Source organism: Melozone crissalis, unplaced genomic scaffold (assembly GCF_028551555.1).
Source record: "Melozone crissalis strain CALT ecotype California unplaced genomic scaffold, PUWL_Pcris_2 ptg000057l_1, whole genome shotgun sequence".
Taxonomy (NCBI): Eukaryota; Metazoa; Chordata; class Aves; order Passeriformes; family Passerellidae; genus Melozone; species Melozone crissalis.
The window spans coordinates 7,689,144-7,707,154 of NW_026535835.1; the positions used below are offsets into that span (position 1 = coordinate 7,689,144).

General features: G+C 53.7%; 4 protein-coding genes and 2 non-coding genes across 6 annotated transcripts in view; 1 reads left to right on the forward strand and 5 right to left on the reverse strand.

Annotated features, from left to right (window-relative positions):
* The window catches only part of SMG6 (SMG6 nonsense mediated mRNA decay factor), a 107,833-nt gene extending 107,603 nt beyond the window's left edge, over positions 1–230 (reverse strand). The window contains exon 1 of the mRNA XM_054286970.1: positions 152–230. Within this exon, the coding sequence (XP_054142945.1) occupies positions 152–215 (64 nt within the window). The 5' untranslated portion in view covers positions 216–230. The remainder of the gene's footprint in view (positions 1–151) is intronic.
* TSR1 (TSR1 ribosome maturation factor) lies at positions 108–6,036 on the reverse strand. The gene is made up of 15 exons (XM_054286973.1): positions 5,920–6,036; positions 5,734–5,837; positions 5,220–5,436; positions 5,005–5,139; positions 4,235–4,665; positions 3,812–3,971; positions 3,350–3,513; positions 2,914–3,116; positions 2,346–2,508; positions 2,014–2,124; positions 1,604–1,736; positions 1,135–1,251; positions 751–891; positions 568–642; positions 108–471 (listed from the first exon to the last, which is right to left on the reverse strand). Exons 1-15 carry the CDS (start codon positions 6,023–6,025, stop codon positions 293–295), a joined length of 2,439 nt encoding a protein of 812 aa, XP_054142948.1. The 5' UTR covers positions 6,026–6,036; the 3' UTR covers positions 108–292.
* Positions 1,466–1,556, reverse strand: LOC128944327 (small nucleolar RNA SNORD91 family). The gene has a single exon (XR_008483802.1). It is a non-coding gene; the product is annotated as a small nucleolar RNA SNORD91 family (small nucleolar RNA).
* On the reverse strand, positions 2,763–2,853 carry LOC128944326 (small nucleolar RNA SNORD91 family). Its single transcript, XR_008483801.1, has one exon. It is a non-coding gene; the product is annotated as a small nucleolar RNA SNORD91 family (small nucleolar RNA).
* A 1,898-nt stretch (positions 6,037–7,934) lies between the features above and the next one.
* Positions 7,935–15,354, reverse strand: POLDIP2 (DNA polymerase delta interacting protein 2). Its single transcript, XM_054287415.1, has 11 exons — positions 15,176–15,354; positions 14,760–14,841; positions 14,079–14,176; positions 13,221–13,317; positions 12,688–12,763; positions 12,028–12,135; positions 11,650–11,786; positions 10,705–10,731; positions 10,394–10,519; positions 9,924–10,003; positions 7,935–8,415 (listed from the first exon to the last, which is right to left on the reverse strand). Exons 1-11 carry the CDS (start codon positions 15,352–15,354, stop codon positions 8,301–8,303), a joined length of 1,125 nt encoding a protein of 374 aa, XP_054143390.1. The 3' UTR covers positions 7,935–8,300.
* Positions 15,355–15,471: 117 nt separating this feature from the next.
* On the forward strand, positions 15,472–17,783 carry TMEM199 (transmembrane protein 199). The gene is made up of 6 exons (XM_054287319.1): positions 15,472–15,660; positions 15,750–15,823; positions 15,901–15,990; positions 16,862–16,898; positions 17,182–17,294; positions 17,386–17,783. Exons 1-6 carry the CDS (start codon positions 15,489–15,491, stop codon positions 17,479–17,481), a joined length of 582 nt encoding a protein of 193 aa, XP_054143294.1. The 5' UTR covers positions 15,472–15,488; the 3' UTR covers positions 17,482–17,783.
* The last annotated feature ends 228 nt before the right edge of the window (positions 17,784–18,011 follow it).

The following is an 18,011-nucleotide window of genomic DNA, read 5'->3' on the forward strand; positions in this document are numbered from 1 at the left end:
CCTCAGCCCACGTGGCAGGGCATGAGGGACTGAAACAATCCCAGTGGGGTCAGTGGACAAGGGGTGCTCACAGCCTCCTGGCCACCACCACGACAGAGGCACTGAGGCATTTTTGACATTTTCCATTAAAATAAATAGCTATAGCTGGTACCTGAGCAGCAGCTGGCCACGCAGCTGCCCCTGTACAGACCCCAGCAGTAACACGTCCAAGGCATCAGTGCTGTCCTCACAGTGCACGGGCCAAGAACAGCATCCAGGGAGCCAAGGCACAAACTCCAGCCATGCTGGAGACTCATTCCATCTCCACCTCCTGCTCTGGCAGAGCACTCTCACTCCTCACCCACGGCACAGGCTCTGGGACGTGAGGGTCATAAGTCCATTTGGGAAAAACGCGCTTGTAGAGGTTCAGCAGCACCGTGTCCTGGGACTTGAGCTGCCCATCAAAGTGGCACTTCATGTGCCCATGGGTCCCTAGGCAGAGGGCAGAAGAGGCCATTAGCAGTCTCTCAGGCACAGGAGGATCACACCATGCCAGCAACACAGAGATCAACACCAAATCAAACCTACCTAATGGCTCCTTGATGTGCCCTCTGCGTCCCCACTTTGTCCTCAGCTCCACGGGCTTGAACCACATCACATCCTCTGGAGATGGAAACACAAAAGGCAGGTAAGGAACAGGCTGTGCTGCACCAACACAAGCACAGGGACAGAACTCCCAGAACCCCTGCTCCCACCAGAGACCAGCTGTACCTCTGTTGAAGAACATGTATCGCACCACAGCCATCTTGGTGAAGATCTTGAAGGGGTGGCCACTGAGCACCAGGCGCTTGATGACGATCCTGTCCGGGTCCACGGAGAGCAGCGAGCCCGTGGCAATGAGGTCGTGCATTCCTGCCAGGCAGAGTCACCATTGCACCAGGGCAGGTGCCTCCATCAGCCCTTCCCTACCACAAACCCCTTCCCCAAAGGGCTGCAGGCCCAGACAAGTGACAACAGGGAGGGAGAGGAACTCATCTCAAACAGCAGGAAGGGAGAAGCTTATTCAAGTCATACTTTCTGGAGAGATGCATTTATAAGCAGGAATGGGGACAGTTTGTTTCCCAGACATCACCTCATCAGCATTTATTAACTCACCATTACTCCTCTGTTTGAAAACCAGCACTGAGGCAGGAGGGAAAGTGATGGGAGCGTAGACAGTCACCACCAAAGCAGCATCTGGGCGCAGGAAACGCTCCAGCTTGTGCTTATCAGCTAGGACAGAACAGAAATTATCAAGTTCAGGCCAAGAGCAGCCCTCAGAGCTGTGAGAAACCCCAGAGCTCATTATTTCCTGTTCAACAAACACCCCTGCTCTGCTGGCACTGAGTATGTGGGAATGATGGTGATCCCCTGGCATGGAACCTGGACCTTGCCTGGATGAGTGAACCACCTTTCCCAAGCCATTCTACTCCCCTGGTTTAATGCCTGCCCTGGAAGCCTCAGAGCCAAAGAGAGTCTTCACAAGAATCCTTCAGCCAGGTTCAGACACCACGGCTAAGACATCACAGGCCTCCTGCTCCAGAATTCCCATCCCCACTGCTGCTGTACCCAGTCCCTGACAAACCTGAGGTGTGCTGGGAGAACAGGGGGGATGCTCGGAAGCGCCTGAAGCCGCAGTGGAAGATCAGCTCCTCCTTGGCCCTTACTGGCTCGCTGTTCCCCGGGTGCCGGCGCACCAGGAAGTTCAACACGGACATCTGCAAGAGGCAGCACAGTCAGGGGATGAAGGGCAGCAGAAAACAACAGGACATTGCAGCAGAGATGAAAGTCCTGGAAAATGAAGTCCCAAAAGGTCACTGGTCACCAGTGCCAGGCTCAGACACTTTAACCTGCCCCCCAGCAGTTTCTGCGTGCTCCGACCTGCTCTGAAACAGGAGCAATGTGGGGAGATTGCAGCCCAAACCCTCTGCAGCCAGACCCTCCCCAAGTCATGCAGCCTGAAGGAACAGGGAGCTGCACATCCCTTGTGTTCACCTTTTGTTCGTGGGGAAGCAGTGAGAACAGCACCAGGGGTTTCCCCTCCTTGAAGCTCTCCATCACAGAGACAGGGACATTGCAGACATGGAGTGTAACGTACCAGCCCACCTGCCAAGACAGGAGCAGTTGTGAACACTTCTCTCAACAGAAAAAAAGTGTCAGAAGATGTGCCTGGATTAGGGAGGGACTCCAAGAGAAAACTGTGTGAACTTAGGGCTTCATGGTAAGAACCAGCTGGCTGAAAGATCCACCCAACCACCTCCCTGATGAGTCACTCCTATTGGGAGCAAAGGAACACAATAGGAAAGGGATCAGCAAAAGGGAATTACCAAGGCTCCCTCAGTCTCCTCCTTCTCTATTTGCCTGAAGAGGTTCTTCCTGGTTCGGGAGAAGTCCTGGAACTGGAAGATCCTGGCATAATCCCTTGGAAGATTCTCTTTGGGGTCCCAAGGAGAAGTCCGGAAGCTTTTCAGCCCCCTGTACTTCTGGAACCTTGAGAACAGAGAGCAGGAAAGACAAATTACTTCACCAACTGAGGTGGATCCCACCCTTCACCACCAGCTGTGGTCTGCAGGGTCTCACACACCAGGACAAAGGGTGTAAAGCAAACATTAGCCCTCAGGAAAGTGTCGGTGCAAAGAGAGCTAAAACCAGCAACCAAATCCCCAAACAACCTGTCCTTGCCTCAGGACCAATCCTCCTCTCTCTCCCAGGTCAGGGCCCAGCCCTCCCTGCCAACAAGTGCCTGCAATGGAAGCCTCAGAGCCAAAAAGAGTCTTCACAAGAGTCCTTCAGCCAGGTTCAGACACCACGGCTAAGACATCACAGGCTTCCTCACCAAATGAAACAGAAAGGAACCTTCCAGCTCCTCTCCCAGCAAAGCATCCCATCTCTTACCTGACTCTGGCAGGCACATCCCGTGGCGTGTCCACCTCATCTGGAAACATCTCATCCATCCTCTCCTGCTTGTATCTCTCCAGCATCTGCTCATCCTCCTCCATCTTCTCGTCGTACTGCTCATCCCGCAGGCACTCGGACACGGTCATGCTCTCGCTCTCCTCCTCCTCAGCCTCCTCCTCCTCCTCACTGCTCTCCCCCTCCTGGCACAGAGCCTGTGAGCACACACAGTGTGCTCACACTGTGGGATCTGGGACCCCAGCCCATCATTTTGGGGTCTAACAGGCCAAAGAAGGAATGTGATACATGCAGGGATTTAAAAGTGGAGATCCAGGCAAGTCCTGGTTCTGCATCATGCCCTTGCATAGGACAGAATCTTCCTAGAACATGCAATAATGGCCTGGAGATCACCTGTACTATCAGCTCTTGGAGGTACCTGAGAAACTGCCTCTTCCATCAGATCATCATCCATGTCGTCATCTTCATCATCATCATCATCTTTCTCACTGCCTTCTTCTCCATCATCCACAATCCAGGCAGCCTGGTACTTGGATGTGCCTTTGGGGACCTTCACCACCCTCTTGTTTGCCTTCAGAGAATCTGTAGGATTCCCACCAGGGGTTAGTACAGGAACAGTTCTCCTTCCCCTCAGCAATATTTACACCAGGACAGCCAAAACCAGATCTAGACTAGAATCTAGATCTTGACTTTTTCCCAGCACAGAATTTGTCAGGACAGCCAAAACCTGCTAACTTGCCAGGCAAAACCACCTGATGGGACTGGGGATGGAAGCCATCCCAACTGAGATGTTTCTTCACAGCCACCCTGGTGACAGAAGTTTCTAACAAACCTCCTGAGAGGGACAGGGAAGAAATACAGAGCTATTGCTTCTGCTCACCCTCTGCTTCCTGCAGCTCTTCTTCAGTGGGCCACGTCTGCTCCCCTTCCATGGGATCAGGAACCACTTCTGACTGCAGAGACTCCTGCTTGCTTGGATCTGCCTTCATCAGCACCTTGACATCTTCCTCCATCTCCACAGCACCATTTCCAGAGTCATCCTGAAGGGGAAAAGCAGAGCTCCTAGATCTGAGCACACCCAACTGAAGCTTGCAGTGAGTCTCAGGTGAAACTCCCTTCATGATGTTGTGACATAATTTTCATTACACACTGCAGGCACAGAACCTCAGCCCAGCACCAGGGCACAGACAAAACCCCCTTTCCCCTCTCCTCACCCACATATTTCCCACAGGTGTATTTTCGCCAATGAAGCTTTAGAAACCTTATGTTCTAAAAGGACTGACAAAGCTCTCACCCCACACACCTGAACCTCCATGTCCTGCTGACTCCTCTTCTGTCCTTTAACCACGCGTGGGTTCAAAGAGAGCGGGTCAGGGGGAGCATCCACCTGGCTCAGCTGGAAGTCCCCGTGCCCCACAATGTGCACCAGGCTGTTCACGTTGAGGGACTGTCCCCGGACAAAGCCTGACACCTTCAGGGTCCCCACCAGGTCACTGTCCTGGCTGGGAACAAACTCAGCAGCATGGGCCAGCAGGTGGGCGCGGCGGGCACGGAAGGCCAGGTGCCTCTGCTTCTGGGAGCTCAGGTGCCTCAGGAGCAGCGAGGATTCCTGCTCTGTGTTCAGTGGGAACAGCTTGGCCTCGGGAAAACGCTTCTCAATGCACTTGGAGAGTTTCTTCCTGGCATCTATCCTCTTCTTAGGGGGCAGGTCAGTGCCTCCCGGGACAGCCAGAGCTGGCGAGCAGAGAACAGAGCTCAGAGCAGATCCTAAACTTTCTGCTGCAGACAAATATTTGGATGTCAGCAGCCCAAATGGCCAGATTTGCACCACAAGGTACAAAGGGAGTTCCACTGGTTTCAGTGGTGCCCAACAGGACAAGGAGCAATGGCCATAAACTGAAATGAAAGAACTTCCACCTCAACATAAGAAAAATATTATTTTCACTGAAGGTGACAGAACCCTGAAATTTAATTACAGTGACAATCTCCATTAACGTGACAGAGCCCTGAAATTCAGTTACTGTGATACTCAATCTCCATGAAGCACCCCCAGAAACCCAAAACATTTCTCACCATAACTGGGCAGCCCCTGTGCGAAGAGGCAGGAGAGGCAGTGCTCCCCTTCACTGTCCCAGCCATCCACAGGGTCCAGGATGAACAGCAGGGAGTCAGCAACCTTGGCAAGGTCTAGAACAGCGTGGAGATCCCCTGCACCCAAAACACCTCCATTAGTGGGGCTGCCAGAGGCACCAGAACCAAGAACCCAACCAACAGCGGCGCCTCCTCACCTGCCTGGGCTGTGACAAAGCGCCAGCGCTGCTTGAGCCGGGGGCAGAGCAGGGCAAAGCCGCCAGCTCCGCCCTCATCCGCACGGACGGTGGCCGAGTCCTGGCTCTGCAGCAGCCGCAGCGAGTCTTGGGCCGCAGCCCTGCTGTGCAGCAGCACCACAACCACGAGGTGCGGGGGCCCGTCCCTGCTGCCGAGGCTGCGCTTCTCCGCCAGCACCTGGGGCACACGGGCAGGGCTCGAATGCCAACCCGAGCGCGGCTCCTCTCCCGCCCCGGGGCCGGGCCAGGCTCCCCCACCCCGCAGCCCGAACCCACCCGGTCCGTAAGGCTCCGTTCGACCCAAACCCAACCGGGCCCGGCCCCCGCTCGTTCCCCCGCAAAGTCCCGAACCGCCCCGGCCGCACCGCCCCCATCCGGATCCCCCGGCCCCAATCCAAGCCCCTCCGGTAGAGACTCGAACCGAGCCCTTTCCCGCCGCCCCGCAACAACCGGCCCGGTTCCCCCGGTGCCTCACCGCCTCCTTGCGCTGCCGGCGGAGCTGCAGCGCCTGATGCCGCCGGTCCACCCTGTTCAGGTCGCGGAGCCGCCGGCGGGGCTGGGCCTTGACGGGGACGCGGCCTGGGTGGGGGGGAACGGAAAAAGAACGGTCATGGCTAGCCGAGAGCGGCGGGGAACCGGCGGAGCGCCCGTCCCGCCTCACCTCCAGCGCGGCGCTGCGAGGAGCCGCTGTGCTTGCCGCCCTTGTGCGCCTTGTTCTGCTGCTTGAGCGGCCCGGGCCGGTGCGCGCCCGCCGCCGCCATCACCATGCTGCCGCCTCGCCGCCACCGCCTCGGCGCGGCCGCCGCGCGTCACTTCCGGCGCGACGGGGACTGCGGGGATCCACGTGGGCACCGGGAGGGACCGGACCGGACCGGGACCGAGACTGGGAAAGGAACCCCGGGAATAGGAAAGGAGCCCCGGGAATGGGAAAGGAGCCCCGGGAATGGGCAGGGGAGGGAAGAGCAGCGGGGTTGGTGGCCGTAGCGCTGCTGGGCAATGAGAGGCGGGAGGCAGAGGCGTTCGTTCAGCGCTTTATTGGTCGGTTCTTTGTACAGGTATTTACACCGAGAGGGGGACGGGGCTCGGCCGCGCTCCGGGAAGGCACCGGAGGGATGAAGCGGATGGGGAAAGGCCCTGCCGAGCCTCTGGCACCGCGCCCAGGCGCCAGGACAGGCCGGCAAAGCCTGCTGGAGTGGAAACATTCCTGCTGTGCTACCGCGGTGACCTCGGTCTCGCCAATGATTATCCAGGCAGGAATGTCCCTTCCTGCCTCAGCCCCCGTGGGACATCACCCCAAAGCCCAGCAGAGCCTGCCCCGGGATCACTCCATCCCTTCGGGGTGGAGCAGTGGGGTTAAACATTCACGGGGGTGTTGCAATCGCCAGGAAAGCTGAAGGAACCCGAGGGAGGGCAGGGCAGCTGCATGGGAAGGGAAAAGCAGGGTCCTACAGGCTCCTGCTGCCTCGGAACTCGAGGCGTCTTCCCACCTCCTCCTCCTGAGAGGAAATCAGCAGGACAGCAGCAGTGGGGGGGTTGTCAGCTGTGAGTGGTCTTTAGGGATCCTTTTCTACCCCTAAAAGCAGGCTGGCTGTTTGAACCTTGCAAAGTCTAAATTTGAGCACGGGCTACCTGAGAGGAAGGAAGACACAAAACTGAAGAGACTGGTGATAAACAGATGAACACTGCAGTGATTGAGTCTCTCTAAAGAGGGATCCACTGCCTAGGGGACAGATCAGAGTCTCCCCCAAGGCTGTGCCCTCCAGAGCCAAAGGCAAACAGGCTGCTCAGAGGGGGTTCCAGGGAAGAGGGAATAACTGGGATACTTTAAATCAAGGAAAACATCCCGTGAGTTAGTTACACCTTGTCATTTAAGCAAGACTAGGAAAGGAGGAAGGTTGGAAAGGAGGAAGGTTGGAAAGGAGGAAGGTTGGAAACTCTTCCTAGGGTTATCACAAAGCCAAGTACTCCTGCCTCAGAGTGATGCAGAAGTCTGGATGCCCAGAGGCAGCCACAAGGGTCCCACACCAGGGGGGCTGGTGATCTTTGCAATCCTCAGAGCTGCTCTGGCTTTCCCACACATCCATTCATTGTCATCTCACAGGATTTCACATCCTGCAGAGCCCTCCATGCCACCAAAACATCACAGCCTGGCACCCAGAGCAAGCAGAAGCAGAAAGCCAAGCCCTGCCTCACAGCATCCCAGGTGAAAACAAGCATTCCTGGACAGAAACTACCAACTACCAAGGAAATATGGGTGCAGCCACAGTGTGAGCAGGGGAGCTGCTGACATGGAAATCCCTGCAGCAAAGCAAAGCCCTGGCAGGGGAAGGGCTCCCCTGAGCTCTCTGTGCTATCACAGTACTGAGCACACACAGGACACTGTGACAGCACCAAATGTCACCCACCTTGTCCCCTCTGCACCCTCTTCTCCAACAAGAACAGGCTTTGTGTCACACAGCACAAAGCCCAGACAAGCTGTGCCACGAGTGGAGCTCACAGGCTGCTCCAGCCCTGGCTGAATCCCAAAAAGCAGCTGCACTGCAGGAAAGCTGAGCTCACATTCCTGATCCCTAAAGGAGGAGCAGCTGCTTCTGAAGCAGCACCAACTCTGGGGGAGCAACAAGCTGGGACAGGCTGGATGCAAAGCCGTGGCCTTGGCTTAGGAAGGAAGACTGGTTGCAACTGGAAGGGCCAGTTTATTAGAGAAACCTCACATTGCAGAGAAGTCACAACACATTGGAAAGGGTCCAGGCCTGCTGAGGGGGGCCAGTCTTGTGCAGCAGCACAGATCTGCATCCCCCAGCCCCTAAAACCCAGCAGGTGCCACAGAGAGAAAGGGTTACCTGGAACACAGCTTATGTTTTACAAGCAGCCTGAGAGAAGAGCCAGTAGTAAAGTTCCCAAAAAAAGCCTCCCTGGCAGACAACAGTTAAAACAGAAATGGTTTAAAATGTTTAAAAGCTCCGTGTTCTTGACTGCAGCATAAAGGGGAGGCAAAGGTCTACAGCACACACAGGCCTCCGTGGCTCTGGGCACTCTGAGCTACCAGTGAAGGCCGGAGGGAGGGGTCTTCTCATCTTTGTTGCTTTCCAGGGAAAAGGGTGGGATTCGCACATCAAAGTGGGAGCCATCAGGCCTCTCAAACCGAAAAGTGCCCCTGCAAAAGTAATGGCACAGGTCACACTGAGGCCAGGGACAAACACACCTAGGAAGCATCAGCAAAAAGGTAAAACCTGAGCTCTTCAACATCCTGGGGGTCCCTCTGCAAGGCTGGTCCAGAGCAGGGCACGGCTTTGCCCTGCTCTGCCCATGGCTCAGCTGCAAACATAACTCCTCATTTATGGAGGACTCCTGGGCAGTTCTGCAGCACATCCCTGACACATTTCCTGCACAAAGCTGTGATGATTGCAGCCCACAGGAGTCAGGCACCCTCCATGCACCTGCAGTGGTGTTTAGCCAACTCCCACTCCCCAGGACACAGAGCCATCTGAGCTGTTTTTACAGACTGGTTACACGGAAATTCAGATTTGTGTTTCTTGGCAGGAGCGCCACTGGTTGTCAGTGACATTAAGAAACCCCATCACAGATATAATTTGGAACAGCTTCAGCTTTGCATTTCAGAGCTGAACCTGCCTGTCCTGGTACAACCATTTGTTTACTGCTCTGAACCACAGACAGCTGTGCTGCAGAACACAACAGGGGCAAGAGGGCTGTGGAGATAAATTAACAGGTTCTCAGGACAGACAGGACACAACTGAACACCAGAAGTCAAGCTGAGCAGCTTCTGAGCTGCAGAACCTTTGTCTCTCTATCTTCAGGATGTATGCAGAGAGGGAAAAACTCCTAAACCATCTGGTTTTATTCCCCAGGGCATCCATTCAGGCAATTCAAAACACTTCACATGGCAAACAAGGTACACCCTATATGCAAAGAGCTGCTCTGCTTTTCCCAACTCAAATGCAACCTAACTTTGAAGGAGATTTCCTTAAAAAATGCAGAAGGATCTGTCATACAGAAGGCAGGAGGTGGCTGTGCAGTCCTTGTCCACACAGAGGTGGCACTAAATGTGCTAACCCAGCCAAAAGGCAAATAAAGGGAAGCTGCTTTAACCCCAAGGACAGGAAAAGAACAACTCAGCTGGGCACTTTGGGCACTTCTGTCCCTGCACTTACACAAGAAGAAACTTAAGCACCAGTTAGACTGAAGTCCTTAACTGGTCTAAACTGGGAAAACCCCTGCATGCCAATTCCTGACACAGAAGTGAACAGAGATGGAGTTAAAGCCCAAACTTCTCTCAAGGAAGGAGATACCAGAGCACACATCCCTGCTGCTGAGGCAATCACCAGCACAAGGCCTTGGCTCTTGCACCAAGGACAAAAGGAACAACTGCTTCATGTCTTTAAATCCAGTCTAGCACAAACCACAGCAGGAGGAAAAATTATCCTGGAACCCCTCCTGGTGCAGAGAACCAACAGATCATCTTATCACTAACTAGCATACAGCTAAAGAGAAGCTCATCAGATTTTAGCTACCAACTATGCCCTGTCCTCTCCACTTCCACCCAGCTTTCAGCCACAACCCCAGGCTGCAAACTGCACCCCAGCTCACTGCTGGGGGGTCCTACACCCAAAACACTGCTGCAGCAATGAGGGCTTCTTTTCTTACCACATGTGACCACTGGATGCCTGCAGGGAGACGTGGCTGCTGTACTGAAATGCTGGCTGCTCTTTGGACAAAACTGGCTCCTGAGAAAACAAGAGACCACTGGGCATCCGCAGTTCTACCAGACAGGCATCAACAGGAAATGTATATAGCATGAAACAAAACCAAACAGAGACCTACACCCCAACATTTCTCCCAATTACACAGCAAACAATTTGTCCACTGAGTAGCACCAGAATCCCGTTATTATTCCAGTTTTCCAACCACCACTCATTTAGGATCACCCTCTAGTACTCAGTGTGAGGTTTCAGTTCACACAGATAAACAACAGATGAAAAGCTCACGTGACTTTTTTCACTGCCAGCTTCCCACTCCATCTATTTCAAACAATTTACTGGCAAATCCACACAGCCTAGTGAGAGAACTCCAACAAAGGGCAATGTTTCCCAAAAAACAGTGTGGATGGTACCTACCCTTCCTACAACCCCACGGCCCCGGACTGTCTCCAAGGTGCCAGACAAGCTGAATATCCTCCAGTGCCGTTCTCTCAGCTGCACCACCTCGCTGTCCAGGTTCTCCAGGCGGATGCAGTAGCGCCACTGGGCAGAAGAAAGACTCTTATCAAGAGCTGGAATCAGCTGCAAGCAGTTGATAACCTGCAGCTGGTACTGGGAAACAGTTGCCAGGCAAAGGCTACTTTCCCTCAGAGCTTATCACACTGCAGTGATGCCACAGCAAATTAACTCCTTCCCTTTAGCTGCTCCACGATAGAAAAGGCACTTACCCAGTAGACATGGGAATTCTGGGCTTCCTGTCAAGAAAAACAAAAGACTTTAGCAGCTGCCCTTGGATGTGAGGTGCCAAAAACCTCTTCAGCTGTCACCACAGCACCGGCACAGGGGCTCTCACTGTGCCAGGGTGACGCAGACGACTCACGTGAGCACAGACAGCTGCTCTCTGAGAGCCTGGCACTGCCTCTGCTCTGCACTAATCATGACGTGGGAGATCTGCAAGGAGCTCGTGACAACCCCCAGGGTTCATCTCTATGTAATTATGCACTTTCTACACATCTAAAAACCCCTTTCCTTGCCTTTGGGCACCTGTTTTTCTGACAAACACCAGCTGGATCCACAAAAGTTGCAAATCCACACCAAAACATGCACCTGCCACAGCTCAGGCTCCCTGTGGGAATTCCCAGTTCTCCCACTCAGGAGTCTGTTGGGGCTGCATTATTTTGGATGGTCCACGTGAAGTTCTGTGCTATAAACAGCACATGGTTGTCAGCTAAATCCAGAAGGCTTTAGCCAAACCCTCTAAAGCCAAACTAGAGGCAGGAAATGGGCAGGGAGCTGCAGCCCATCACTGGGCAGGATAACAAATGTGGCTGTTGTTACAGAGCAGATGGCCCCAGCCTCACCTCACGTGACTGAGGTGACTAACAGGACCAACTCAAGTCTTCCCAAATATCTTGCTAGCACTGTTGAGTTGTGAGAATAACTAACTGCTATTTCTCATCCTACTGATAACCAGGAAAAGCCTATATGCAGGAGATGATCTCCAAAAATACACGCCAAAACAGTTTCATGTTTATACCCATGAGAACAAAATGGCAACTGTGGTTAAATGTCACCTCTCCAGTAAGCAGAAAGTACCTTCAGGCAGCAAACTAATCTTACAAAAACAAGCCAGTGAAACAGATGGCAGAATTACCAGGGCAGCAGAGACTTACCCTCATGCCCATGTAGAAGGGGATGACAGTGACACGGATGTTCTCCGTGGTTTCTCGGTGCACATCCGAGAGCTCCAGCCAGGGGTGGTTCTTCTCCTGCCACGCACACAGAGTGTCCCTTGCTACAAAAGGTGGGACTGTGGGGAGGGAAAGGTGAGAGGAAACACTGTAGCTGGACTGCTCTCCCCCTCAACACAATTCCTTTCACATGGTTAAAAAAAATATTCAAAGGCAGTTTCAGTGTAACAAACCCCAAGCCAGACATGATTTTTATACCATATCCAAGATGGTGGGGGTTGGGTATTTTTCATAGAGCACTGGGTATTTTTATAGAGCACCATCTGGCTCTGGAGAATTCCCTGTGCAGCCAGAATTTACCTTTTGTTTGGTCATACATGAGGAACCTCTCAAAGAGCTCATGCTGGATGGGCACTTGATCAGTGGAGCTGTAGGGAAGGATGTCTTCATGGCTTACGTAGTCTAAACCTGAAAAAGAAACCCCAAAACCTATGGAACCTCTCCAGCAGAGTCTCCTGGCAGAAAAATTGATCGCACTGGTGAGGAAAAAGGACTTTGGCAGCAGAAGTCAAAGCTGATATCACAACTGCAATGAAGAATGGAGGAGAGGTGCCAGGAATAACTCTTGGCAGTGTTCTCCTGTGAGATTTTTCATGGAGTGACTCCTCTGATAAACACACACTGCCCTGCAAAGTGCCTGCACTGCCCCAGAAGCACTCTGGGCAGGAAATGCCCAGGACAGGAATAAATCCAGCTGTCCTGACCACAAAGCAGAACAGCCCATATAGAACTTGGTATGGGATCTATGCCCCAAGAGCTCAAATCAGACATGGCTGTGTCTGATCACAACTTGCAGCTATCCAAAGGGCTTCCTGTACTTTAGTCACTCTGTTGTGTCCAGCACAGCCCTAAGCTATGGACAGATCCACTACAGAATGTCCTGTAGGAATTGCTGCTCCACTGATATTTTTTCTGACCTCACCTCACAAGGAGCAGAGGCTGCAGGAGGATTTCACTCACCTGGGATGGCATAGAGGGCTCTGCTGTCATCATGATTTGCCAGGAAGGTCACTGCCTCTGTCTGTGATCTCTGGGACTGAGAAACAGGGAGGTTTATGTCTTTGTGTGCACTGCTGCAGGACAGCTTCCAGTCATATTTCAGGTTATTAGTGAGGTTTATAAAGCACAAAATGTTTATTTCATTTAACCAATTCACCTCAGAATTCTCTCAATTTAACTCCTCTGGGCTAACTCCCCACTCAGACAATTGAGAAGTATTTTCAGTGCTGTAGCCCACATTCCTAATAACCTGTGTGCAACAGTGTGGGAACAGCACCAGGAACAGGAAAGGGGAAACATGATCCTGAAAACAGTTGTATGACATTCCAGATGACCTCTCTCAAGGAAAACATGCCTTGAAGAACAAATTTATCCAAAAATCCTAACCAATCCAGTCAGCCACCAAAGTAATTTTGCTTCGGTGCCTGTCCCTTTGAACCGCTCATGCAGGAGAAGACACTCAAGTTTCAACACCAACATTACTCATTACTTACTATATGTGGACAATCCCGGGCATCTATTAACACCTGGTAGTAAGTGTGTGTTTTACCCTTGACCTCTTTGGAACCATGGCCTGCCACATTCTCGCTCCTGAAGAGAAAAGCAAAGCTCTGAGCTCAAGCCCAGGATGGCAGCAAATTCTTGTTACCACAACCAAGCACTTATAAACAATGAATTTTTTAAAAGTCACATTTTGCAGCCTGTAATCATCTGGCTGCACCCAAACCAAAGCCCCATGAGCCACCCACACAATGACAGACGAGCTGAGATGACCATCAGTGGTGTCTGACACAGCTCCAACAGCTCAGAGGTTTTTCCTGCTCAGTGCAGGCTCCTCTCTGGGATGGATATTCCTACTGCCCTCTGATTTTCTCTCTGATCCTCACTCCTTCCCAGCACAACTGATCACAGGCCAGGGGAAACACAGATGCAAGAGGGGAGAGAACTGAACAGCCACTCAAAAGGATGAGCTTAGTTTAGTGAGCTGAAGTTGAGGAGGAAGGTGACAAACCCAGCTCACTGGCAATCTACAGCAGCCTCCAAATGGTAACACAGGAGCCTGGATATAATTCAAAAAGGGTCTTTTTGTATAATACAAAATGCCATTGGCATAATTTTTAATTTATTTTTATTTCCTCCATACACACACTTTTATCCTTCATGCTTCCATTATGTCTCTAATTAATAATACTCAATACTTAATAATGAAGTATCTCTTTAGTGATCTCTCCTAGTTTACACTCATGCAAACAAACCCATGCCATTTCCCCTCCTTAAAAACACTTGTTTACCCCCAAAAGGTAATTCACTACAAAATGCAAATCTAACAGTCCAAATCCTCAAATCCTTACTTTTCTGTGACAGGAGAAGCCACATCCCGATCATAAAGCCTGGCTTGCCAGGGAAACAGGACTATTCCTCGATAGCCAAACACACTGTGAAGGAAGAGCTGGAAGGAACAAATAATTGCAGCTGAATTGCTTTAAAAATCTGTTATCTGAGGTAAAACTACAAACATTTGCACATTGTTTAATGTGTGGGATGGGGATACAGGGAGAAACATCACTGTGATGGTCCAGAGCAGAAAGAGAGAAACAGTTTGGGATGAGAGAAGAAATCCATGTAATCTCTATCCCATAAAAGGGAAGGACTAAATGAGTAATGCAGTAGTAGAGCAGCAGAAAGGAGAGACTGCTCACAAACAGATCTGAGAGTCCTCAGGACAGGAATTACAAGTTTAGCTCCTATTTCTCAAATTCACTGATTGTCTCTTTGGATCCTTGAGGGAGAAAACCCCGAAGCAAGACAGTGGAGTATAGGCCATTGTACAACAGTTGTGTTGTGCTGCAGATTCTTATCCAGCTGCTATTGTCAGATGACTGACAAACTGCAGACACAGCACAGACAAGGAGCACCGAGCTGTGAAACTCCCGGCCTTCTGCTGCTGACTTTTCCTTACAGGAAATGCCCCAGCTGCCCAAACCCTGTGCCAGGAGCCCGCAGGGCCAGCTGTGCCCCCCAAAACCGCTTACCTGGCCTGTCTCGTATTTCCCGTGCTGCTTCGGGGCCTCAAACACCCCCACGGTCTCCAGCACTTTGCCCTCGGGACGGTTCCTGCGAGCAGAGAGGCAGCTTGGAGGATTTAGAGGGGCTGAAACAGCGCCCAGCCCAGGGGGACACTGCTGCCCACCCTGGGTGTCCCTCGGGCACCCCACAAACAGCCCATCCCTGCCCTGCCCTCCACCTTTTGCCAATGTCCCCTCTCCCCACAGCCCTGGACACCTTCACCCAGCTGTCCCTTTGGCCCAATCCTCCCTCTCCCATATATCAACCCTGACAGCCTCCAGCTCTTTCAGGTTTCCCCCAGCGACTCAACAGACCCCAACTCCCCTCACCCTCAATCACCCCCTCACCCCCCTGCCCACACAGAACCCCTCACAGGCCTCACCGCGACGAGAGGTGCCGCCTCGGCGGCAGCAGCAACGGCGGCAGCGCCGCCACCGCCCCCCCGGTGCCCAGAGCGCGCAGGTGGCGGGCGGGGGGCGGCTCCCAGAGCGGGGGCGGCCCGCGGGCCCGGGCCCGGCACAGCGCCGCCGCCACGTACCGCCGCGCCGCGCCGCCCGACATCCCACCGCCCGCGGCCCACAGTGCCCCGCGCCGCCCGCCCCGCCCGCCCGCGCCCGCGCCGCCCCGCCCCGCCGTCTCTATGGTTCCCCTCGCCGCCCCTCCCGGTCGCCCCGGCAACGCCGGCCGGGCCCAACATGGCGTCCTCGGTGCGGGCCGGGCCGCGGTTGCGGCGGGCGGTGCGGGACGGAGAGTTGGAGGCGCTGCCCGCCGCGCTGAGGGATGAGCTGGAGGCGGCGCTGGCGGAGGAAGGAGCGCTGGTGCCGTTCGGGCTGCTGCGGAGGCTGCACCCCGCGCTGAGGGAGGCAGGTAGGCCGCGCTGCGCCGGGATCGCGCCGTGACCGCGGCCGGGATCGCGCTGTGACCGCGGCCGTGACCGCACCGTGCCCCGCCCACAGGGTCTCCGCTGCACCTACACGAGCTGCTGGAGGGATGCGAGATCCACCTGCCCGAAGTGCCGGTGCCGCCGCGGGTGAGTGAGGGCCGGCCCGGAGCCGCGGGAGGAGGCGGCGGCTGCCGGGCCTCACGGTGGGTCTGTGCCTTCCCCAGAACCCCGAGCTGGTGGCACGGCTGGAGCGGATCAAGGCCAAGCTGGCACACGAGGAGTACCAGCGGATGACCCGCAACATCACCGGCCAGGTGAGGGGCTGATGCAGTGCCGGGATTCATCCCTCAAACACCTGAGAGCAAAGGAGATTTCCCCCTTAGAGTGGGTGCGGTGCAGAGGGGATGTGGCAGGCACTGGAGGAAAACACACTGTAAACACACCGGGAACAACAGAAGTGTTGAGGACAGAGGTAGGACAGGGTTAACAGGGTGGTGAATTAGACGTACTGACTTTTGGGAACTGCTCACTGTGCCAGAGATCTCAGGTTCTGTTCTGGGAGACTGAGCACATGCTGTAAATGTTTGAGTGGGAGCATCTCTGCTGGTTAAATTTTTGTCATAGTTTTAAAATTGCCTCATTCATGTCAAGGTAAAAGCTGAAAATACAAAGTCATATGTGGGCACTCATTCTTTCCTGAGAGAGCTGAGATCTTCTGGCAGGGTGGCTGTTCAGACTAGTCAGCATCCCTTCTTGCTGGCATTCCTTGGGATCCCATTCTGCCCTTCCACACTGTATCTGGCATCCAGGTACACATTAACTCTCATGGGAAGATCTGCTTTGCTCTCTGCCAAGCTGGACCCCTCCAGGTTTGACCTGGTGTAGTGAAAGGTGTCCCTGCTCATGGCAGGGGCTAGAAGAAGATGGTCTTTAAGGTCCCCTTCCAAGCCAAGCCATGTGTGATCTATAATCCAGGGTGGTTTTAGCAGAGCTTGTGCAAAATCCCAGAGAAACCTGTGTGCCGTGAAACTGCTGCTCCCCCACAGCCCACCCACCCAAAAGCTCAGAGTCCTGTGGACAAGACAGGGCATTGGCATTGCTTTTATTCTGCACACACAGTAATAACATTAACATATTGACATGAAAATACAAGTGATCACAAGCTGTTTCAATCCCTTCTTTCAGGAGATGAACGGGCCATTGGCTGAATTTGGGAGGCAAGGTGAGTGGCTCCCTGTCCTGTTGGCATGTGGCAGGCCAGGCATGGGAACTGTTCCATCTCCAGCTGGTGACAGCCCTTCCCTCTCGGAATATCTCACCAGGAGGTTTCCATGCACTGAAGTGTTCCTTGAATAAAGGAGCCTCTTGGTCATTCTCACCAATATTTCTGGAGGCACCAAGAGTGTGACTCCCCCAGGATTACATCTACAGCTGAGACAGCTGTGCATGATTACACCTTGTGTCCAGCCTTACCTAAACCAGCTCCTCCACCCCTGTGTCCCCAGTTCGCTCCGTGAAAGCCGTTGTCATCACCATCTTCAACTTCATTGTCACCGTGGTGGCCGCCTTTGCCTGCACCTACCTGGGCAGCCAGTACGTGTTTGCAGAGACAGCAGCGGTGAGCAAACCAGCCCCTGGAGCCCCTCTGTGCTGTCTGCTGGCCAGGCTGGACACCCAGGGTCACCTCTCTGCCTCTTCTGTGTCCCCAGCGTGTCCTGTCAGCTGTCATTGTGGCCTCAGTGGTGGGCCTGGCCGAGCTGTACGTGATGGTGCGGACCCTCGAAGGGGACCTTGGGAAACTGTGACCATGGACTGCAGGCTTCATGCTGGAGGATTTTGTCCTCTTCAGGAGCTGCTAATTTGGGACAGATCTTGTCCTGTCTGTGCCTGTTCCTGCTGAGGGAAGACTTCTGCACTCCTCAGGCTCGTCCTTTGCTTCTCGCTCCTGAAATGAATCTTGGGTTGGAAATCCCAGAGCTGCAGAACAGGAGAGGGAATGGCTGTGGACTCCGACCACCCCAGCAGGGAGAGGGGCATGAGCTCCTGCCATCCCTGTTCTGGGAAATTCCTGTCCTTTTATTCTGGGAATAAATAACACTGTGTGTTCCTGCGTGTTGGGAGGTATCTGTTGGTGGGAGAAACATTGATGTGGCATCTAAGACACCACAGAGATGTGAATCTTCCCTCTCCCCCTGCATCTCCTGTCCAAACCTTCCTGTGCCTGCCTAGTGAGAGATGCACGGTGCTCCCAAACCATGCTGCCCAGATTCTGGAGGTAGGGATGGAGCACCCCTCAACACTGAGCCCAGAGGTTTCTCAGGTGCTGTGGGACAGA